The sequence below is a fragment of the Melanerpes formicivorus genome, unplaced genomic scaffold (assembly GCF_026170545.1).
Source record: "Melanerpes formicivorus ecotype bairdi unplaced genomic scaffold, bMelFor1.0.p_v2 SCAF_66, whole genome shotgun sequence".
Lineage (NCBI taxonomy): Eukaryota > Metazoa > Chordata > Aves > Piciformes > Picidae > Melanerpes > Melanerpes formicivorus.
Window position 1 is genome coordinate 3,663,292 of NW_027142418.1, and position 23,921 is coordinate 3,687,212.

A 23,921-nucleotide genomic window follows, 5' to 3' on the forward strand; every position below is an offset into this window, starting at 1 on the left:
ACTTTCCCTGGTGCAGCTTGAGACTGTGTCCTCTTGTTCTGGTGCTGGCTGCCTGGGAGAAGAGACCAACCCCTTCCTGGCTACAACCTCCCTTCAGGTAGTTGTAGAGAGCAAGAAGGTCTTTCCTGAGGCTCCTCTTCTCCAGGCTAAGCAACCCCAGCTTCCTCAGCCTCTCCTCACAGGGCTGTGCTCCAGACCCCTCCCCAGCCTTGTTGCCCTTCTCTGGACACGTTCAAGTGTCTCAATGTCCTTCTTAAACTGAGGGGCCCAGAACTGGACACAGCCTTTGGAATAAGGATAGTGTTTCAGACCTGAGTATCTACAGTGCTGTCCACTGCAGAAGCAGCATCTGAAAAAAACAACAGAGAAGCTAGCAAGTAGGAGTAGGAGGAATTGTTCAAAACTGAGCTTTCACAAATTGAATTTACCATTTCTCTCTCTTTGCCATTGCATAAAAATGCATAGTTCTAAAGTATCATTTAGTATGATGTTAGTATTGTTTGCTGCAAGAGTGGCCAGGCATTGGAACAGGCTGCCCAGGAAGGTGGGGGAGTCACCATCCCTGGGGGCATTAAAGAAATGTGTGGACCATGGCATTTTGGGACATGGTTTAGTGGCCATAGTGGTCTTAGGTCAGTGGTTGGACTCAATGATCTGAGAGGTCTGTTGCAATGAAAACAGTTCTGTGATTCTCTGAAAATCCATAGTTATAAGGTATGATTTAGTATGTTGAAATGCTGCTCAAGAACCTACTCCAGCAATTTTTGTCTGTTGTGACCTTGGTGTGACTTGGATTTACTTTGGAAGTTGATGTCAGGTCTTCTCACTGGGATTGTTTCTGCTGCAGAACAGGCTAGCCTTTAACTGGTTCAGCTTTGCTGGCTTTGTGCTACAGCATGTGCCACAGAGAGCCTAGATCTGGAAGCCATTGCTTTGGAAAGCAACCTCTACGTTTCATTCACAGGTTTTTATTGATATTGACTTCAGATTCTGATAAGCTCCCATTATCACACTGATAGCAGTAAATCCTTTTATCTGGCAGCTTTTAAAGGCTCCTTATCAGAAATGAGAGAGAGTGCTGTATAACAATTTTGCAGAAACATAAAGGAAGCTGAACTCTGATGATGTTTATTATTTAAACTTTGCATGCTAGTAGTTCTAATTAGTGCAGACATCAGCATGGGGTTTTTGTTTCCTGCTTTCTCAGCTGTGTGTGTCCCAGCTTACAAAACAAAAATGGCAGTGGCTTATCTTGAGGCACCAAGACTGCTGGGATTTCATCTCTCTTCATGGGTCTAGCCCCCACACACTCACTACTTGAAATCTTACTTGCTAGGGAATGAAGTGGATGATACCTTCTTGCTGCCCAGTAAATACCAGTGTCACATTTTCTAAGCAAACACAGGAACATGAACTGTTCTGTTTTCTGCAGAAAAGGTGAAAGCTGCTTCTTTCTTTGTCATACTTTCTTTTTTATCCCCTCCCTTCTTTGGGGTGTTTGTGTTGGGTCACACTCTCATGCACCAAATAAAAGCAATCTGTGGCCTCCTGTGTAGGAAGCTCAATTAGTCTGAGGAGCTCAGCAGTTGCACCTTTGTCAGCTTACTCAGCAAGGTATAGTTTGGAAGTAGCTAAGCCAGGGCTGGTAACTGATGCTCTTGTGACAGTTTCATTTACCCATGAGCACATTGACTGTTGTGGCTGCTTCTGCACAAGGACCCTGCGTGTCTGACAGGTCTAGCCAAGAGTGACAGTGTGTCTGTGTGGGACAGCCCACCGTTCTATGACTGCCTTAGGTCTTGATGGCATGTCTGACCCGTCTTACTGGGCAGGGCTGGGTGGCTTGAGCACACTGCTTTCTGTGTGTGCTTGTAGTTGGTCACTCTGTTTAGCTTGGCAGCTTGTCTGTCTTTTACACAAGCCTTTATAATGCACTGAGCAAGAATAAAATGATTGCTTGTGCTAGTTTCTAGTCCCTCATAACTGACTTCACATGATTCTCCCAGGAAAAACCTGTATCAAACATGGAACCATAGAGTTGTTTTGGTTGGAAAAGGTCTCTTAAGATCATTGAGTCCAACTATTGACCCCACACCACCACAGCCACTAAACCATGCCCAAAAGTGCCATATTCACACATTTCTTGAATACCTCCAGGGATGGTAACTCCACCACCTCCCTGGGCAGCTTGAGAGCTGGCCAAAAGGCTCAGAAAGGACAGCTCTGGTTCAGCAACCCTAGCTCCTGAGCAAAAACCCATCCTTAGGCTTGAACTGAGGGAAATCCTTTGTTGGTGTTGGCTGTTAACAAGAGTTTTGTAGACATCCCTGTTGCTATTTCTCTCGAGGTTAGTGTAGTTTAGCACTGATTGCATTTAAATGCTGTCTGCAGCTAGAATCCTTTTTGAGCTACTCTAAGCAGGAGAGAGGGACATTTTTCAGACTTCAGCTCAGATGCTGCAAGAGTTAGCCAAATGGGACATGATCTGAAAGGAAGATCTGCACACTTATGAAGGTCTCATGCCCTACAGTTAGGCCTAAGTTTGAGCTTGTTGGGCTGGAACTGAACCCTGCCCTAGTCACAACTGTTGAGGTGTGAAAACTGGAATTTGACAGAGGAAACATAAAGGAGCTCTGCCAGACCAAAGCATTACATTTTATTCCATACTGCTTTTGGGGGGGGGCATATTGGCTGCCCTTCTTTTCATGCTAGCAATTTCTTCCTTACTTACCAAGGAGACTCTTTCTGTTGGTACCTGGTTAGGTGTGTGAAGAAACTTTATTTCCATCATACTTAAGGTGGTCAGCAGAGACTTCTTACTTCTCATATGCTTATGAAGCAGTCTGTGGAAGTGAAACGGTGATCCATGTGTCAGTTGATGTGCATGCTCTGCCTTGTCCAGCCGTGCTTGTACCATATGGTGAGAGAGAATACAGGATGATGGAGTTGTTTTTTTCCACAGTACATTTGAAGGAGCAAGTTACAGTTGGGTTTGAAGAGGCAATTTTGCCATTTTCTGCCTGCCACAATTTAGTGTTTTGTCTGTAGTAAGGCATTTTCAAGAGCTATTGAGTTGAGCTCTGCTTTAAGCTGTGCTACTCAGCTCCCATTAACGAGGTGTTCTTCAAAAGGCTCCTCAAGCGGCAGCCCGCACTCCACAAGCAGTATCTCCTTTCTTTGGGCAGCCTTTTGAACGGAGGAGGAGGAGGAGGAAGAAGTGGGTGGAGATGATTGAATGCAGAGGTCACTATTTTATGTTCTTGCTTGCGATGTCAGGCAGAACGTGTCCCCTGCTGGCAGGCACGGTCAGCTGGAGGAGCCAGAACAGAACAGTCGATTCAGTCGCTGCGTTTTGGGTTTGGCCAGGAGTTTTCTGGCGTACACGTCTCTCTGCAGTGGTAGCCAGAGCTTGGGGCCAGGAGTAAGTGCTTTTCACATGCTTTGTAAGCAGAGGAGAGCAAAATCTGCCAGTTCTTCTGTACATGGAATTGCAGAATGGTTTGGGTTAGAAGGGACCTTAAAGATCATCTAGCTCCAACCCCCCTGCCACGGGCAGGGACACCTTCCACTAGCCCAGGCTGCTCAAGGCCTCATCCAGCCTGGCCTTGAACACCTCCAGGGAGGGAGCAGCCACAACCTTCCTGGGCAACCTGTTCCAGTGTCTCCCCATCCTCTCTGTAAGGAATTTTTCTTATGCCCAGTCCAAATCTCCCCTCTTCAAGCTCAAATCCATTCCCAATCCATGTGTGACATGTTGGACCCTACTTAATGAGCTTTATGTCATACTGCAGAAAGTCAGTAAAACATGCATCGGGTAAGTGACTCAGTCAGTGGCTGCTGGAAGAATTCTATCAGTTACAATTAAAAAAATACCTACTTTCATAGCAGTAGTTTGTGATTTGGCTGCTCTCTTTACTGCTCATTTTGCTGTTGTTGCTGTAGCTCACTGTTTGGTGCTCTCCAAGCAGGGCTGGTTTATGTACTACAAAGGAAACACAGACTGCTGTGACTTAACGGTGTTTGGCAAACTACTTCCTAGAATTACATCTTAGGCTTTCACCTGAGCTTAAACTATAACTTTCAGAGAAGTCACAGTCCAGAAATGAAGTAGTGCTACAAAATTAGGTTTTTACATCAGGGATGTTGGTGTTTGCTTGAGTGGGGGGGGTGGTGGGTAGAAAATAGGCAGCAATTACATAAATACATATAATTTTTGACTGCTTCTCAGGGTATCTTTTTGCATTAAGCAGAAATTTACTGCTCAAGAGTCTGAATGGATTAATTCATTTTCTTTGGTCAAGCAAATGAAGTAAGTGTGCCTTAAATGCCACACTTTTAAGATTGTCTTGTAGTCTCTTCTCCCTAGCATCAGGTGATGCATCAGAGCGAGAGGAAATGGCCTGAAATTGTGCCAAGGGAGGTTTAGGTTGGAGATTAGGAAACCTTTTTTTTTTTAATGCAAGGCATTTTTTTTTAATGTCAGACATTGGATCAGGCTGCCCAGGGAGATGGCAGAGTCACCATAGAATCATAGAATTGTTAGGCTTGGAAGGGACCTCAAGCATCATCTAATTCTAACCCCCTTGCCATGGGCAGGGACACCTCACACTAGGTCAGGTTGCCCAGAGCCCCATCCAGCCTGGCCTTAAAAACCTTCAGGGATGGGGCTTCTACCACCTCCCTGGGCAACCTGTGCCAGTCTCTCACCACCCTCATGGTGAAGAATTTCTTCCTATCATCCAACCTGAATCTATCCATTTCTAGTTTTTTTTCCATTCCCCCTAGTCCTATCATTACCCTGGAGGCCCTATGATCATCCCTGGAGGCGTTCCAGAGACATGTGAATGTGGCACTTTGGGACATGGTTTCATGGCCATGGTGGTGTTGGGTTGAACTTGATGATCATGAAGGTCTCTTCCAACTGAAACAATGCTATGATCTATGGCTCTGTTTCACACAGATTTAGTTTCTGGGGAACTTCCCAATATCAAAGGTATCAATCCCCTTAGATTGTATGGTGTGCTGTGAGGTAACTGCAGCTGACAGCACCTGCAGATGAATTCTGTGGCGCTGCACTGTGATTCTTTTCCTTTGCTAACTTGTTTTGCTGGCTCTTTGAAATATTTGCAGTGATTTCCCTGCGTGGTATCTGAGATCATGTGCGTTTTGTACATGAACTGGAAGTTTTATGCCGTTTGTCCCAATTTATGTTGGCACAAACCGACTTCTGTGTTTGAGGCCGTGGAAGAAAACACGCAACAGCTTATGAATCCGTTCCCATCTATTTGTGATTCAATCTCCTCATGACTGGAAGGATGCAGGAATCATAAATAAAAGAAATTCCATCTTGTAGTATCCTTTTCACAGACATACAGCTTTTGCTGTTCAGCAGAAGTCTTTCCTGTGTCACGAGGGCCAAGTTTGGATCTTGGGTCAGCAGAGAAAACTGCTCTTGAGGATCTTAATGTACTCTTGAATCCTGGGAATGTCTAAGAACATGAGGCAACTCCTTTTGCTAATGAGAGTGTGCCTGCATGGAGGTATTGGGAAAGGTAAATAAAGGTGTAATACATCTTAATTAAAGCCTCTTAAACTCTTGTGCCCACGATTTTATTAATTAGTAGAGTGGCTAGAGGTCATGGTAATTCAAGCCAAGACCTTAAAGGTAAGGACCAGGCTGACAGACACACAGAACAAATTATATTTGTAGCACTTCCCCCTCCCCCTAAGTTAATAAATGCATCAGGAATTTACTCTTGTGGACAAAATCCCATTTGTCAGCTTTAGAATGGAAAAGTGAAATGGGCAAAGGCTGTACTCTGGAATTTTCTTTCAAGGAGTTTTATTTCAGTCTCTCTTAAGGGCTGTCTCATGTCAGTCTTCATCTGGAAAGATGAAGCCTTTTGTTTCTGGGTTGTCATTAATGCTCAGATTTTAAGCCTTAATGGTAGCCAGTGGGAGAGAGGAAATCGGGAGGGGGAGCAGGGTGTGGTAGCCATGTCTTAGCGCGGCCCACACCGAGTTGCTAGGTCAGAGAGGAAGAAAACTTGCTGCCAAAATAGTGGTGGTGGGGATTTTTGGTTTTTTTCCCCCCAGTCTTTGGTAATTCCTGGAGTTCTCAGGCATATTTTAAGAATCCTCTGGTGCCTTGCTCTCAAATCCACACGTGTATAAACAAGACCCTTGCTGTTGTGATGTTTGTGTTGTGTGGGTCTTGCGCTAGGCACGCAGATACTGCTGACTGAACTGCCAGGGAAACGCAGAGCGGTGGAGGTTGGCTGTTCCCAGAGAGCCATCCTGCTGCTGTGTGTAGCTGAAAAAGAGCCCTGCTGCTTTTACAAACAATTCCTTTGCCTGCGTTCATTTGAGTGGCTTTCGGTTTAGGTTTTAAGTGGTTAAAAGGAGGGAACGTTCCTGCTGACTGCCGAGACTCCTGTCAAGCCAGCACAGTGCTGCAGCACTGCTGTATAGGCAGACACTACGTCACGGCCTTATCTCTTCAGCTTGTCTGTGCTTTATCATGTTGCCTAACAGTTTTAGTGGAAAAAAAAAGAGAGGGGGGAGGGAAAAATGCTAGCATGAATAGTTGTAAGGAGAACTCTCTGAAAGCAGCAGATCTGGAGTGCCTTACACCAGCTGCTTACTGAAACAAAGAGGTGTATTATGAGAGGCACAATAAATGTGTTTGCTATCTCTGCTTGCAGTTGCAGGGCAGACACAAGCCGTCACAGTAATGAATTTTGAAGGCTGGAGTTTGGACTTGGGGAATTTTCTGAGAGGCAGTTGTTTTATCAGTGCTGTCTTGCCAGCTGCATGATGCGAGTCTGGTTACCATGGTGTGTGGTCAGCTGGGGGAGACAAATCTAGTCACTAACCCAGCATTTTGTGTGGTAGACTCTGCTGTGGTTTCTCCCTCTCTGGTTTAAATTCAGGTTTGGCGAGGAGGAAAGTAGGGGGGGGAAAGAAGTTGCCTAGTTTTAGCCCTCATCAGAATCACAGGGCACATGAGAGCTCCTGAGGCAGTACAAATACAGTGTGTGAATATGCAGTTGACCCCTGTGAGCAATGCAGAGAGATTTCTCCTCTTGATGTCCTGTTATTTGGACTCTTTTGTTGGGTGTTCTCTTCTTGCTTTGTGTCTGCAGGGTGGGCTGCTGAAGATGCTGATCCCTGACCACTTCTATCTTCATGCTCAGTCTCCTTCATAGCATCAATAAGGTTGGAAAAGACCTCAGAGATCAAGTCCAACCTGTCACCCAACACCTCCTGACTACTAAGCCATGGCTTCAAGTGCCACATCCAATCCCCTCTTGAACACCTCCAGGGATGGTGACTCCACCACCTCCCTGGGCAGCACATTCCAATGGCCAACAACTCTTTCTGTGAAGAACTTTCTCCTCACCTCAAGCCTAAACTTCCAGCCTGTCCTTAAGAGCTGCCCCTGGTCCTCCCTGCTCACCACTGCCACCTGGTTAAAATGTTGTTAATTGGGTTAATTTTGGCTGAGTGGCACTGCTGCTGCTACTGATACACGGGGCAGTTCTGAAGGCTGTGGTGTCACCTCCATGGTACTTTACAATTAGGAATATTCATTACTAAATTCTTTCAGTTGGAAGCCATTCCTTTCTTTGCTGAAATTCTTTAAAGTGAGGTTCTCTATTGCCGGCATAGGATAGCAACAGCATTTTTACCAGATTGTGTACTTAATCTGGATGGTAATGTAGACATACTGTTGTTCCCACACAAATAATATGATGAATTTTAATGATTTTTTTTTTAAAGACTATGATCTCCAGATGTCCCTTCCAACCCCTACCCCTCTGTGATTCTGTGGCAATTGCATATCAGGCTCCTAGCTGCTGTTTGGGAGAAAGGAAAGATTTCTAACTCGCTACATTGGATGCTCTCTAGAGATTCCTGTCTTCTCTGAACACCAGAGTGAGCTTTACACTTGTTTAATTTGCATGGATATTTAAATTGCCCGTGTTGCTGTTGGGAGTTGCTCAGAAGTCAGTAGGATTTAGGTGCCTGCACAGAATTTGCAATTCCTGTAGTGGAGTTTTGTGTTGGAGTCTTCAGAAGTGATTCAGGGTACTGCAGAGAAGAGTGATTGTGTATGGGTAGGAGGAGAGTAGCACAGACTTCAGCTGATTAAAGTTTTGGGGTTTTTTTTCCACATTATTAACTTTTTTTTTAAGATAGAGGTGAGGGAGATTCCTCACTGAGAGGAACTTGTATGATGTGGTTTCCTTCTAAAGCTTAGAATATGACACTATGTAGGTGGAGGTTTCTACTGGCAAAACACAAAGGCTGATGAAGAAACACAGAAGTTCAACGGATACAAAGATTGTTCCATGAGAGAGGTCTTGCTGATAAAAGCTTCTCTTGTGATGTTAGAGTGGTTGTGAGGCCTTCCCAATGACCACTTAGGTTTTTCTGAGCAGGAGAGGGTCTGGGTGTCTGTCTCAGAGCATTTGCAGCAGAGCACAGTTTCACTGTTGAGAGCCGGGGTGGAAAGTTCCTATTTAGACTTGGTGCCAGCGTCTTTAATAGAAATCGTGGCTTGTGGTGTGTTATAGGTCAGTGTGTGTTTGCTAGTTTAGATTATGCTGACTAAACTGGCAAAATGCTTATTTTTACTGGTAAACACTCAGGAGGCTTTTCTCCTCACTCCTCCTTTTTCCAACAGAATGGCATTTGTCGTGTGTGGAATCAGGGCAGCGTTTCATAAATCATCTGCCTGGGCGACGACGCGAAAGCGTGTGGTGGCACACAAAGATTCCCATTGTCAGGTACCTCAGGCCTGGAGATGGAGTGAACTTCATCCTAATTTTAGTTCTGGAAATTATGGCCATGTAGGAGAAAAAAAGAACCAAAAAACCAACAAAACACAACACCAACAAAATCCTTCTGGCAGCATAGGAAAAATACAACATTAAACTCTAGCAAAAATGGCTATTTCAGGGATACTACCAGAATAGGTAACCCTGGTTAGCTTAGCTCCTCTCCAAGCCCCTGGTGAAGCCCCAAAACCAATGTTTGTTTGGTTTGCTGCATATTTGTTGTTGTTGTGTTCTTTTCTTTTATATTTTTTTAAACATATTTAAATCCCTCTGAGGGCTAAATACGACCTGTGGCTGAGAGGATGTGAGTTCCAGTAAAGCCCTGGTGAGCTGCAGCGCCCCTTTGGGCCGTGTGGGAAGTGGAAACCTTTCATTGAAAGCAGGGAGGCTGGTGGGCCACGGTTTGAGGTGTGCTTGGTGGCAGCCCCTGGATGTGTTTGCGTGCGAGGTGGCTGTATTAGAATAAACCAAACCAGGTTGGAAGAGACCTTCAAGATCATCGTGTCCAACCCATCAACCAATCCAACCCACCCAAACAGCTAACCCATGGCACCAAGCACCCCATCAAGTCTCCTCCTGAACACCTTCAATGACGGCGACTCCACCACCTCCCCGGGCAGCCCATTCCACAGCGCAATCACTCTTTCTGTATAGAACTTCTTCCTATCATTTGTCCCAGATGCTGGGAGTGGCATTTTCTGCCACACAACTTCTCATCTCCTCGGTGCTCTACCACCCCTCTGCCTACTTGAAATTCAACATTCTTAATCAGCATTTTGTGCCGAAGATTGGTGCTCTTTTGTTCACTGCTTCAAACATAGTTGAGAGAAGGACAGCCAAGGACAAAGTTAGCATCAGCAAGTTCCACTTTCCCCCCCCTAATTTTTTACCTTCCACCAAACAAGCTTGTTTTGGACTGCTTCCTTCACAAGGAATTATTTGAGAGTTTGAACGTTTGCTCGGTTGAGATCTTGAATGTGTGGCATAAACGCAAACTGTAGCCCTGGAATGTCCAGCCACAACCATAAGCAGAGGAACAAAGCCGATTTCATGGCAAATAGTCATGCTTTGCAGAGTGAGGTAATGAGAGTTCAGTGTTGGAATGGCAGCTTGTAAGAAGGAGCTCTTCTGAATAAAACCTCTATTGTAAAGATGTGTTAACTCAACCTTTCAGATCATCTGGAGTGAGTTGCTCCCTTTATCACCTTTTTCCAGCTCTTTGTTCCAGCATAAAGCACTCAAGTATGGTTTGTGATGCCTTAGTTATCCTGCAGCTGTGTTAAATGTGCCTCTGCAGACCTGACACCTGGTTGGGGAGCTTTTCTGCAAGAACATTCTCCCAGAGCATGCCACTTTTCCTCCTTTCTCCCCGCCGTGTTCATTCTCCCTTGCTTTCTTCCTGCAGGTGAAGCAGCTCTAAGAGGGGAGCCCAGAATGCAGTCTCTTCCCGTGTCCTCTGCTCTCACCAACCACCGAACAGGCCCTCCTCCCATCAGTCCCAACAAGAGGAAGCTCAGCATGGACCAAGGGGATGAGGAGCTGGACTGTGAAAACGACCATGTTTCTAAAATGAGTCGAATGTTCAATCCGCATCTGTAAGTGCCCTGCTCTCCTTACCTCTGCTTCCCAGAGCCTAGTGCTGTCCTCTCCATCTCTGTGCCTGCTAAAAGCAAACTGTGCCTGAAACTTTGTGCCTTTGTCCCAGTTTGGCTGGGAGATCTGCACAAAGGCTGATGTGATTAGATGGGTGGCTTCTTGTTTTCTTTTGTTTTCATACAGCGTGAAGTAACAGGAATTAGCCCAGCTTCACTATTTATAGCAAAACACAGGCATTCACCTTGGAGTTTCTCAAGGATTGTTCACTTGTTCTTTGTACTCCGCTCCTTTCATTTCCCCTGATTCTGAGCCTCTGTGCTGCTGGGGGTGGGGAAGCAGGAGGAGGGGAAGCAGAAGTGCTTTGCATTTTTGTGAGGCCAGGGGATTGTGAGCCAGCTGCTCCGCAGCCTGCCTTGACAACTGGGCAGGCAGCAGTTGTTGCTAAACATTGCTGAAAGGATTGCAGGGCGGCTCTGACAGTCAGGTGGGGCATTTTTCACACAGGTAAGGTGTTGATGAGCGAGGTGCATCTGTTGGGTAATCACCAAATGCCATTCTTGCCCTGTTCCCATTCCTGGGAATGCGAGCCTGGCTGGCACGAAGCAGAGGCTTGGAGAATTCCGTTCATTCTTGACGGGAGGAAGTGATCGGAGCAGTTGAGCAGTCCAGATAGCTCTGCGCCTTTCCCTGCTGCCTCAGCTCTGGCAGCCTCTGCGTTCCTTGCATTCCACGCTGCTCTGGACTGTTGTGTGCAGTCATAAGATGCGGACTGAGGTATTTATCCTCAAATAAATCACCACAGTGTTAGTCAGAGGCTGGGCCTGTAGTCTGCAGCCTTGGAATTTGTTACAAATCAGGAATCCAGCACTGAAGTAATGCAAAACAATGCAAGCTCACAGGCGGAGGGAGACTTCTCATTTACAGCACACCTTGTTCTCTCACCTCAAAACTTAACTATTTATAGCCTTTCCTTGGGGCTGGGAGTGCTGATGTTGGAAAGCAGCATCTGCTGGGTTTCTCTGGCAGGCATATGGGACACAACTGAATCGAATTACTGCGTTTTTGAGGTGTTATGTCACTGGGTTGGGAACAGGTGGTGGGATCTTTTGAAAACTCATTTGCCAGTGATAAAATAAAACACAGCTGGCAGTTACATACATTATAACACTTTATACAGTGGAGGCCATAAAAATAATGAAGTCTGAACCGACAGACTCGTGCAACCAAGGGTCACCACCAAAAGCCACAGGCAGTTATTTCAGGTGATCCCCTAGCTGTGTTTTAAAGCTGTCAGGTCTGTGCCAGTGTGGTGTATTTTCACTCATCCAGCCTTGGAGGTTTTCACTCAATAGATTCTTTCTGTGCTTTTATAGGTGAAATGTGCATCTTGTTGTATGGAAGAGCACTGGCTTGTCTGCCCAGTGTTTTACCTGGTGGCAGTTCATCTCAATTAATCTGTCTACTGCAGATGAATTGTAATCTCAGATAGTTTTGGTTTGGTCTTTTATTTTCTGTGCTCTGTGAGTGTGATCTGGCCAAAAATGAAACCAGGCTTCCAACTGAACACTACAAAACCTCAAACTTGGGCTGTGTCTGAAATAGATAAATATCAATATACTTCAGAAGAGTTTTATTCTCATTCTGCTTCCACCACCGTGGAAATTATTGGTTTTGAATGTTCTTTATATTTCCCCCTTGTTTTCTGATCGTGATGTTGAGGTTCAACAATAGAAATGGGTTACTCAAACTTTGTAGGAGTGCCCTGAAAACTTTGTTTTGGAGATGGGAAGTGTGTTGTGGAAGCTTGATTGGCTCACACTAAAGGTGAGACAGGAGATTTGGGGGAGGGAACTGTCTTGTGGAACATGGGTCACACTGTAGTGACTTGGGGGCTCTAGAAGTGTGAGCTGGACAACGCTGAATTAGACAACCACATTCATAGAGAGGCGTGAAGCGTAATGTGGAGACTCAGTGGCATGATATCTTTGGAGCTGGTCAAAGACATCTTTGTGATTTGGAGTATAAAGATGAAGTTTAGAGTCTGGGTAGTTTGAACTTCTCAGGACAAAAGAGTTGGTGGTACAAGAACTGGGCATATGTGCCCCAGTCGGCATCAGGGCTACTGACTGCACAGCTTTGCCACACATCAGTGTTGAAGTCTGCACTCTTCTGGCTGAATGTCTTCAGTCATCCCGAATGCCCAGATGGGCAGATGTGTTTTTCATTTGGAAGTCAATGCCTGGAAGACTGAAGTCTTTATAAGGGTGAGCAGCTCTCGTTCAGACATTTGGGTCTTTGTGATGGCGTTGGTAGAACGGCGAGGCAGCTGTGTATTCATCCTCTTAACACCAGCATATTGTGGTTGGAAATGTAATTAAAGAGGCCAAGGATTGTGTGCTGTGTTTCGTTGTAAATGGGGAAACCTTTTGTTAGCAGTTGGATGTTAACTCTTAGGTAGCAGCACCCCAGCATCTCAGCTTTACTGGGAATGGAGCCACTTTGCTAAGTGTTTTGGATATATTAAGAGAAATCCAGTGGTGCCAGCCTTGTGTTTGGAAATTCAGTGCTTTCAGATGTTCCCTGCTCGAGCCTAAACTCCCTGATGCAACTCCTTTGATTAGGCCTTTGAGCTGGTCTTGGATATGTTTACTTTTGTCATGGAAAAACACAGCCATTGGAGTGCAGTCTCTGGAGTGGAGTGAATCAAACGCTCTGGCAGTCTGCTGTGTTTCTGAAATATGTGATGGAATTCCTCTGCAAAGAACAATTTATCAAAGGCTCCAGCTCAGCTTTGGGGTAACAAAATACGCTGCAGAACCTTGGGGGTTTCATTTTTCTTTTCTAAGTCAGTGTGTGAGACTGCCTTCCTCATGGCAAAGTAACTGGGCATTATTTATCCAGCTCCTGTGTTTTTGTGGTCACAGAGGTGACACCCACAAGCCTCCTCACTTGGGGGGAAAGAAAAGACTTCCACCCCAAATCAAAACCGACCCTCTGCAATATGAAATTCCTTTATTTGCATTTCACCCCTCACATGTTTTACTTCAAATGCATTTGCTAAAGTATAATCTCACTGAAGGAAAATGTGCTTTTTGGGCCATACTTTCTTCTCTGGTTCTTTGTGGAGGAGAAGGAGGCTTATCTTAAGCCTCAAGTTGAAGCATGCCTTTGTTTTCATATGACTTCACTAAAATCAGCTTGATTTACAGAGGAATTTGCTTTATGTAAGAATTACAAACACTTTCTGTATGAGCAGCGTGGCTGGTGAGCTGTACCAGTCTGCCTTACCAAATGAAGCGGCTTTGTTACCTTTCCAAGGTGTATGTAGCATTTCAGGCGAGTCTCAGGTAACATTAACTCTCTCCCCGGGCAGTGTGCTGCAAGGGGAGTGTGGCTGTGGCGTGTGGGACCTTTAAGCGGAGGTCTCAGGCCTGACCTGTGTGCTGTGGGTTTCTTGTTTGTCAGGCTGGGGGCATTTTCTCATTTTCACAGTTCAGCTGAACACAAAGAGCTCCTTATCCGAGCAGGAGCTGCAGGAGCTGACATCAGCCCGTTCCTGGCAGGCAGCAGCTCCGCTGTAAGAGTCCTCTGAGCAGGGAGAGGGCCAGCAGCAAAGACAACCAGTAAAGGAGCACAAAACTTCCATTTCTTTTGTAAAGAAATGGCTCTGGGCTGGTTTAGCTTCTCTGACTCTTAGTGGGAACCAGCAAAATGAAACTTTTAACTGCTTTTGGGCAAGGGGCAGCCATGGATACTACTTTATCCTTGTGGTGTGGCAATTTGGCAAACGGTTTGCAGGCTAGCAAGTTGTGGGAGCAAATTGCTGTTTTTAAGGTGAAAGTGGATTGCTGCCACTGGCATCTTCAAAAAGATTCAGATTCTGTGCTGCTGGTAAAATTATATGTGATTTCTCCATTGGAAGGGACTGCTATTTTTGTTTGCTTCTCCAGTACATAAGGCTAAAAGCAGGTTTGGTTTGGGACAGCAGGCTTGTGAATGGAATATTTCCCCTCTGTCTCTGTCACCATCCCCGTTTGGTTTGGTGGCATTTGGATGGCAATGAGAAGTAATTTCTATGTGAAAATACTCTCACAGCAAAACTCTGCAGCTGTTAAGTAAATGCCTGAGGAGTAACCATCTTGATTTGTGTATGTAACAAGGTTTTTTTTTTCTTGTAATAACAGAAAGGTCTCCACATGAGCCAGGCACTTTAATGTGTATGGCATAAGGTGATGCTTAGTTTTGGACATAAAATCACAGACCCAGACACTTCTGTTCCAGTTTTAGGTTGTGCCTTCTCTTCTGTTATGGTGAAGAATCATGGCAAAGCTGATCTGTGAAGCCAGGCTAGGTTCTTGAAGTTTGGAAGCTGCCATATATCTGAATTTCTTACAATGACTATCCCATGGAGTTTGCTCACTTCAGTGACACTGTAACAGAATCTGCCCTGGCATTCCTTTTACAAAATCTGTCTTGAGCTATCCTGAAAGTTACTTGGATTTGAACAATTCAAGCTAGAACAGGCTTTTGCAGGTCATTTATCAACCTCCTCCTTAAAGAAGGGTCAGCTGTGGTCTCTTCAACTTGTAGTAGATCAGAGCAAGGAGTTTTGAGTAAGATCTGAAATACTCAATAAACGACACTCCCTGTGGGAGGATGACTCCATCACCTTCCTCCTTACCATTCCCTGACCCCAGCTAAGAATGTATAGTATAGAATACAGGAGCAGGGAAGTCATTGTGCCCCTGTACTCAGCACTGGTTAGGCCGCACCTTGAGTACTGTGTCCAGTTCTGGGCCCCTCAGTTTAAGAAGGACATCGAGATGCTTGAACATGTCCAGAGAAGGGCAACAAGGCTGGAGAGAGGCCTTGAGCACAGCCCTGTGAGGAGGGACTGAGGGAGCTGGGATTGTTTAGCCTGGAGTGAAGGAGGCTCAGGGGTGACCTCATTGCCCTCTACAACTACCTGAAAGGTGATTGTAGCCAGGAAGGGGTTGGTCTCTTCTCCCAAACAACCAGCACCAGAACAAGGGGACACAGTCTCAAGCTGCGCCAGGGGAGGTTTAGACTTGAGGTGAGGAGGAAGTTCTTCACCAAGCGAGTCGTTCATCATTGGAATGTGCTGCCCAGGGAGGTGGTGGAGTCACCATCCCTGGAGGCGTTCAAGAGGAGATTGGATGTGGCACTTGGTGCCATGGTCTAGTCATGGGGTCTGTGTTGATAGGTTGGACTCGATGATCCTCGAGGTCTCTTCCAACCTTAGTTATACTGTGAATAAACCAGGTTGGAAGAGACCTTCAAGATCATCCCGTCCAACCCATCAACCAATCCAACCCACCTGATCAGATAGATGGTAGATATGTTCTGCAAAAAATCAGGTCCTTGTGGGGGTGGAGCCTGGCTCCAGCTCCAAGCAGGGCTTGAAAAGATTTAGAACCAGGTTGCAGAGATAGTGTGGGAGCATTCAGAAGAGTTCTTTGCTGCTAACTGCTGCTGTTTTGGCTCCAAACTTCACGTGGTATTAAGAAATATGTTTATGCTGTCATTTTATTGTGACAAATTGGAATTGAAGGAAAAACCCCGACACACACAACTCAGAACACCCAGAACGCCTCTCATCTATTTGCAGGCATCCTCACTGGGTTCTCTTGGCTCAGATGTGCCTTTGAAGTATTTTAGGATTAACCTGGTGTTTTCAAAGCGGTCCTTCTGAAGCTGAAATCCTCTGGACTGCCAGTGGAACTGCTCCAGTGTGGCTCTTGCTGCTCACAGTGGACAAAGGGATTGCAGAGCACTTTCACGTTGCTTTTCCTAATTTATATATGTTTTTTTTCTTTTCCTGTGTGCATTATCTGAATGCAGAGCAAAGCAGTCAGATAAATTTTCTTACCAGTGGAGGTCACACACTCCACAAAATTGTACTTAAATTGTTTCCAACGAATGTACATTAAAGTGAAGCTTCAGAGGGGGGCTTGAAAGAGCTAATTACCTGAGTTAATATTTAACACTCAGTTTTACAGAAGTTCTTATTCAAGGGACATTTCAGAGAGTACTCAAGTGCCTTTGAGCTCAGGAGAGTGTAGTCAAGCTCATGTGAAATGAAGAGTTTCAGGGGTTAAATTGATAGCTGATCAGTCCTTGCTCAAAGGACCTGATCTATCAAATTTTGGGTATATGTTTAAGTACTTGAAAAATCAGGCAGTGTTAGCTCAGGTGTCTCCACTTCAAAACTGCTTTTGTCAGCTAGCTCCAGAGCTCTGCTTTGATACAATGTTTTCTACTTTCATTTTCCTTCTTTTGTCAAGGGGAGCATTCAAACTTCCACAGGGATGTTGAAGCTCTGAGCTGCTCTGTGAAGCTCTGAGCTCTGTCATTCTGGTGCAGAGGCTCCAGCACCCACACAGGGAATTGCCCAAGGCCTGTGCACATAGGAACAGAGCACCAATCCCTTCAGCAGCCCAGGTCTTGGCTTTTTGCCCCGGGGGGCTCCTCATGGCTTCCCTTAAAGGGATTGTGTTAATTACCCTGTATCTACCTGGGGGTGAAATTCGACACCAAACTCTGATAGCTAAGCCAAGAGGCAAGGGAAGAACTAAACATATTCTAGATGTACATCTTAACCTTATGGAAACAAAGGTTTCATCTCACATCTTTAACCGTTTTCCCAGATGTTTCCTGCAGTTTGACAGATGTGCCATTTACTAGAAAGTTGTGCTCTTGAGAATCGGAATGTTGTGGACACGGTTGCTATAGACAATGACTCTGTCAGGGCAAGATTTGGAAGAAATGTTACACTAATTTCTAGTTAAATTACTAATTTTTTTCCCCCCAGACTGAGTGCTGGACTGGAGGCTCTCCTTTCATTTCCCCGCCTGCTGTAATATGCTGCAGGACAAGGGAGCTGCCTTTAATTCATTCCTGCCACACTGCTGAGCGCTTACTCGCAGTGCCGGGCAGTGTTTCTTGGTGCTGAAAGGCGAGGAGTCGTCCTCTGGCTGCTTCTAAGCACCCGTGGCCATCTCGAGGTTTTGTCCCGCGTTGTCCTCCCCTCTCCCCACGTTTGGGTACCCAGGCAGCATGGAGAGATGGAGGGGAAGAGGGTGTGCGGCACTGCCAGCCTTCCCCTTACTGACTCCCAAAATGTGGTTGGTAGGGAGGGAGCTCATTGAGCTCCTGTCTCTCTTGCCACCGTTCCGCAGCCCGGGCCGCCTCCCGCCTCGCCGTGGCTGGAAGCCGCCTGCCCGGCGCCGGGCCGGGGAGACTTTTATCGTGACGAGGCGGCGGGGCCGCGCTCTGCCTCAGCCCAGCTAGAGAGGCCCCGGCCGGGCTCGGGGGGGACGCGGCCGCCGTCCAGCGCCCGGGCCGTGCTCACCCCCAGGGCAGTACCGCGCCCGTCACCGCGAGCCTCCCATCCCGCTGGCGGCTCAGGCCTGGGGCGGCGAGGGCGGCAGGGTCCCGGGTGTGCCCCCGCCCCGCGGCTGCCCAGCGGCTGCGAGGAGGGAACGCGGCGCTCCTTGGGGATTTGGCACGAAAGAAGCTGCAAGCGGAATGAAAGGAGTTTGCCGCCATTGAAGTCTGGAGGTTTTGACCTCAGTTATTTGACCACTTCCCCCCGTGGAAAATGTCGCCGGGATCCGCCCGTCCCTGTGTGGCTGCTCGGTGTCGGCTGAGGTAGATGCCCGTGTGCCCACAGCCAGGTGCAGGCCTCCGCATTTCTCGCATAACTGGGCTAGCACCGTAAGCACACGCTGCCGCGCAGCAGCTCTCCAGCATTTCTCACTGACAATGTAAATACTGCTCCCGAAAGACGGCGGAACGCGGCTGCGGCAAGCGCGGCTGCCGTGCTGCCTGCTCCTACCTGCGGGCTCCCCCTGCGCGGCAGCCGGGGCTCCGCTCACCGCGCCGACTCCAGCGCTCCCTGCCCAGCCAGAGGGGGAAAAGGGGGTGGGACCAGTTCGCAGAGCCATGAGAAAAAGTTTCCAAAACATCTGGGGAGAAGTCTCAGCACACTCTTAATTACTATTTCATGTTCCCTTTAATGTGGGGCAGATGTGCAGTTGCTGTCAATAACGGAGTCGCCGCACATTCCAGTCAAGTTAAGGTCGATTCCTGCGTTCCTGTCACGGTCCTGCCTTTGAAGTCTTAAGTCTGTCGTAGTTGTTGGTAGCCTCTGTGAGCTGTACGGACATGGCTGACTCCTTGCTATCTGAATGATGAGGCATGATGCTTCATGAATCCTTTTGTCACAATTTTAATTAATAACTGTTAATGTTCATAAGTCACTCCTTTAAAAAAGGGGAGGGGGGAATGGAGGGGAGAGTAAGAAGCCCAAACATTTTTTGCCTGTGACTTCCTTTTCTGACTAATGTCTCCCTTAAATCCCAAGTTGCTGTGAGGGGGTACTGTTGATTGTGGAGCTGGATGGTTAATGTGGGCACCTTGGCTGCAGAAGCACCCTCCAGACACTCGGCTGCTGCTGTGGTCGGTCTGGCTATCAGCTTTTGAAAAGAGTTAATTTTACTATCTTGGGGTAGGAATAGCTGTGCAAAATCAAACAAAGCTGGAATTGTATTTATGGTGCTTCTAGAGGTTTCGGTAATTCAGATTTTTATTAGCAATTACAAACAGCTTCAATAAACTCTTAATGAAAAGTTTATTCCTTTTATAAAACAGCCCGTGAAAAAAAAACCCAAGCCTCAAGTCTTAAAAGCAGTTATTTAAACACCACTCTCAGGCTGAAGGCCTGAAGCCCTGGGGTTTCTTTTTTTTGAGCACTGTTAATATTTCTGTCTGAAAGTGAATTCATCTACTTGCTCAGCTTTTCCTGCTTCACCTCAGCCAAGGTTACAGTGTGCATCTGGTGCATGGAGGTTGTGATTTGTAAGCTTCAGTGACCCAGGCCCTTTTCCCTCTTTCACGTAAGAACTGTTGTAGCTGGAAAGGGAAGCTCTACAATCCCACCTCTTGACAGTGTGACATGGTTAATTCCAACACTGTGACCTTATTTTCAGAGACTGGTTTGTGTTGTTCAAGCTTCTACTAAATAAACTTGCTCTGGTATCTTTTACTTCCTGCAACATCTGTTTGGAGGGGGGAAAAAAATATTCATCTGCTCCTCTGCCATAAGAATCTGCCTGATGCAGGCTTTTAGGTGATTCAACTTTCCTTATGAGGAAAGGCTGAGACCCCTGGGGCTCTGGGCCCCTGCTCTGGCCAGGGGACTTGGACCCAATGATCTCCTGAGGTCCCTTCCAACCCCTAACATCCTGTGAACTAAATAAAATCCCATCAACTTTGGAGAATTTGGGGCTCACACTGTCTTAGTCTGGTATATCTGCATGGCAGTCATTGAGCAATGGAGGAAAGTGTTTTTTCCAGTAGAAAACAGTATAAGGCACTACCCAGAAAATGCTGTAAGGCAACATAACAGCCATTTTTAATCTCTTCTAGCAGTTTCAGCACCGAGTTTCACCAGCAGCAAGCTTTCCCAGAGCCTGCAGAGCAGCCTGCTCTACCCTGGCAGTGTTGAGCACCCATGCATGTGGCTCATGTAGTGCTGCTAAGACATGACCCGCTGCTGCGGCTATTTGATGTGTGAGCTTTCTCCTGATGCTGGCCCCCAGTTTCTCTGTGTGATCGTAAATAGCTTTTAGAGTGTTTTGCAGTGACTGCAGGTTTGCTGCATGTGCCAAGCTCGACTTCAAAAGGATGCTAATATGGCTGAATTAGAAACGCTGCATGTGACCCAGGGCGTCAGTCGGTGGAACGTAGGAGGAAATCTTGGCCAGAGGTGTTGGGGTGGGCATTGCAGTTGGGTACAAATTAATCATTGTAGAGCTGACCCGTATCTTTCCAGTGACCCCTCTGACCTTCTAGCTGTGTTCATGGAAGCCTCTTTGCTGTTTCCTTATGCTGTTAAACTTTCCTGCCTGCCTGTTACAAATTTTCGGGGAAGTCTGGAGCGGCCCTTTCACCACATCTTTTAGCATTTGCTTTGCTGGATGCTTTGCCCCTCCAAGCAATTCAAAGGGTCTTGTGGACTTGAGGAAGCTCAGACTTCTGCACTGACACTTTTCATTTCCATTCTACCAGTAACTTGTCTTTCTAGTTCATGCTCTGTTCCTCCTGATATACGCAGTAGCCTGACTTGCTCTCCAGATGTGAACGTTGGCAGGCTCCGCTCTGTTTCACCAGGTTCATTTGACTTTCCCAGAACATGACTGTTGTGCCTTCAAGCACCTAGATACTGTGCTGACTTCTGTATAGTTTACTTCTGAACCTTAGTTCTGGTCTTGCCTGGCAGCCAAAGGATTGAGTTTCTGGTGTGCATCTAACTGTAGTAGCAGCATCTCCTAAAGGCAGATCTCATCCTCTGCAGAGCCTTCTTCAGCTCCTGAGATGTGCACATCTTGTGTCTGTTGGGCTTCACACTTGGCAGAAACAGTTCTTCACTTACATGTTTTTCTAGTATGTTGTGTGGGTTCAAAGGCATCTCTCTGGAGATGGTTATGGAGAAGTGCCTCAGTCAGATAAATCTTAAAGGTTTGGTTCCTTTTGCTTTCCAAGAAATGTGCTGTTCCTGACAGGCAGCTACAGTAGGGAGGACAGTGATGCTGTGCTGCAGGTTGGAGGAGCAGCAGGTCTCTGCTCTTTGGTTGCTGTGGTTGGCAGGAGACTGAGTGTCTTTTTTTGTCCTCAATCTACACGAAGTCAGAGCTGGTGGGAGTTGTACCCAGCTGCTGGTTTCCACCAAGATACAGTTAAACAGGAGTCTGAAAGGATGAAATGGGCTTATGCTTGTGCTCCAGAAATCATAGGGGGGGCTGTTCATTGTTACTGCAGTGTCCAGCTGTAGGTGGGTCGAGGCAATCCCAGGCACAAATCCAGACTGGGCAGTAACTGGCTGGAAAGCAGCCCTGAGGAGAGAGACTTGGGGGTGCTGGTGGACAAAAAGCTCAATATGAGCTCTCAGTGTGCACTTGCAGCCCGCAAAGCCAATCAGATCCTGGGCTGCAGCAGGAGAAGTGTGGCCAGCAGGTTGAGGGAGGTGATCCTCCCCCTCTACTCAGCCCTGGTGAAACCCCACCTGCAGTACTGCCTCCAGTTCTGGAGCCCCTATTACAAGAGGGATGTTGAGGTGCTGGAAGGTGTCCAGAGAAGGGCCACAAGGATGATCAGAGGGCTGGAGCACCTCTCCTATGAGGACAGACTGAAGGAGTTGGGGCTGTTCAGTCTGGAGAAGAGAAGGCTCCCAGGTGACCTAATTGTGGCCTTCCAGTATCTGAAGGGGACCTACAGGAAGGCTGGGGAAGGACTTCTCAGGATCTCAGGTAGTGATAGGACTAGGGGGAATGGAATGAAGCTGGAGGTGGGGAGATTGAGGCTGGAGGTGAGGAGGAAGTTCTTCACCATGAGAGTGGTGAAGCCCTGGAATGGGTTGTCCAGGGAGGTGGTTGAGGCCCCATCCCTGGAGGTGTTTAAGCCCAGGCTGGCTGAGGCTCTGGGCAGCCTGATCTAGTGTGGGGTGTCCCTGCCCATGGCAGGGGGTTGGAACTGGATGATCCTTGTGGTCCCTTCCAACCCTGACTGATACTATGATACTTGCTACTGGGCTAATAGTGAAATGTTAGCACTTTCTATTGTGCTGGCTCCACTTCTTGAGCTGTTAATGATTTACTTTCTTTAATTTATGTGATTTTTTTCCCTATCAGGCTAATTCATACTTACAGTTACCTCAGCAGAATTAATGAGGTCACTTACCACGGCAGAATTTTTCCAGATATTTATTATATGCTCAACATTTTGTTGTTTACATCAGGGGTATGGCCTCACATAATAAAACTCTGCAGAAAATTCTGGTGCTTTAAAATGAGCCCTGAGGTGCACCACAGAGTGAGAACCTAAGGAGGAGGCTTGGAGTTGAATGAGCAGGCTTCTGAGTGCAGAGCAGAGGTTCTGGGGTAAATGCTTCTTTCAAGCTGAATGACAGGGTTTGATTTCTACAGGCAATGTGCAGTCAGAACCTGTTGCAGTGAGGTAACTCTGTCATTCCTGGATCATGTGTGTACGTGTGTGTGTTGCAGTGGTGACATAATTTTTCATGTAGTACACCCTGGCACATTCCTTGCTCATGTTTGTCGTCATAAAGCAACCAGCACTACCCTTTGAAACGGTGCTGGGAGTGCTGGAGCAAAAGATGGCCAAACATGAAGAAAAAATTCCTGTGAGAAAACCAAGCAGGGTCTGAGATTGTGTTAATTGATTTTACTGTACATTAGCTTTAGATTTCAGTTCTGTGGCTTTGGCTTGTGGATAAGGTCTTACATCATGCGGTTCTCTTGCATTCCTTCATACTTGTGAAGCCTTCAGGAAGGGAAGCTCCTCAGCATCTGAGGATTTGTGCTTGGTGCAGGCAGTAACAGGACACTCCTTCATGTATTTCACAGCTTTCTGTTCATCTGTTTCTTTTTCTGTGAAACCTCTTCTCCTGGTTGATTACATTTGCAAGGAACTGTCTGGTCTGAGACTTCATCTCTGAAACATGTTGGTTAGGGGAGGATAAATACAGAAGGCCTGACTGATGTTTGTTTATAGACAGGATTAGCTTATTTCTTGTTAGCATGTTTTCAAAGGTTTGATTCTGACTTCTCATCTCAAGGGCTCTTCCATGGGCTGTGAATTGGAATTGAAGGGAAGGAGCTGTAGAATTCTGGTGGAAGTGGAGAGAGCAGAGAGAAGTAGGTATGGTTGGTGCAGGTGTCCTTCTGGTTCTGAAAGAACTTGTGTAAATAGGATGCTGCTTTCTCCAAACTGGGCATGACACCCAAGGTGAAAAATTCAACAGAACAAAAGCTCTTTTTCTGGGCAGAGTTCAGCTGAATTGAATTACTCATGGCTGGAGGAGCCTTGAAGCAGTGCTTGAAATCCTGGGTGCCTTTGCTGAGTTGTTTGTACCCTGAGGCGGAAAGTGAGGGCTTGGCCACCTGCTGCTTTGCTTGTTAACTGGAATGGGGGAAGAACCAGAGGATTTCCCAGCTAAAGGCTGGGGCTAAAGGACTGCTCTGTTACCGGCTACTCTAGAGCCCTCCAGGAGCAGAGCAGGAGGCAGAGCACCTGTAGTGTGGCTTTGGGAGAGGTGCTGGTGGAAGATCAGTCACCATTTCTGTCTGTGCCTCGGTCTGAATGTACCATCTTCAGCTGGGCCACAAGATTTCCTGCAGGGAGGAATGTACTGTGCAAAAAAGGAAGGCCTCTTCTATCTTTCTCAGGAAACCACACCACCTGCCCACGTTCTGGGGTGGACAGGATTCCTGTAAAAAGAATCATCTCCCACAGGTTGTCTACTTGAAAGCTTTTCGGGCTCAAAACCCTGAAAGGAAGAGGCTACTCAACAGGGAAGCATAAAGCTAAGAAACTGAGATGGAGAAGGGTTCTGTGTTTAGGTGGCAGCCATTCAGAGTAGATGTTTGGAGAGTGTCTTGG

General features: G+C 46.7%; 1 protein-coding gene across 3 annotated transcripts in view; it reads left to right on the top strand.

The window, feature by feature from the left end:
- Positions 1-23,921, top strand: part of VGLL4 (vestigial like family member 4) — a 109,167-nt gene that overhangs the window by 72,731 nt on the left and 12,515 nt on the right. For all 3 annotated transcript variants that reach the window (XM_068162681.1, XM_068162682.1, XM_068162680.1), the window contains one exon: positions 10,249-10,438. In XM_068162681.1, the coding sequence (XP_068018782.1) occupies positions 10,249-10,438 (190 nt within the window). The remainder of the gene's footprint in view (positions 1-10,248; positions 10,439-23,921) is intronic.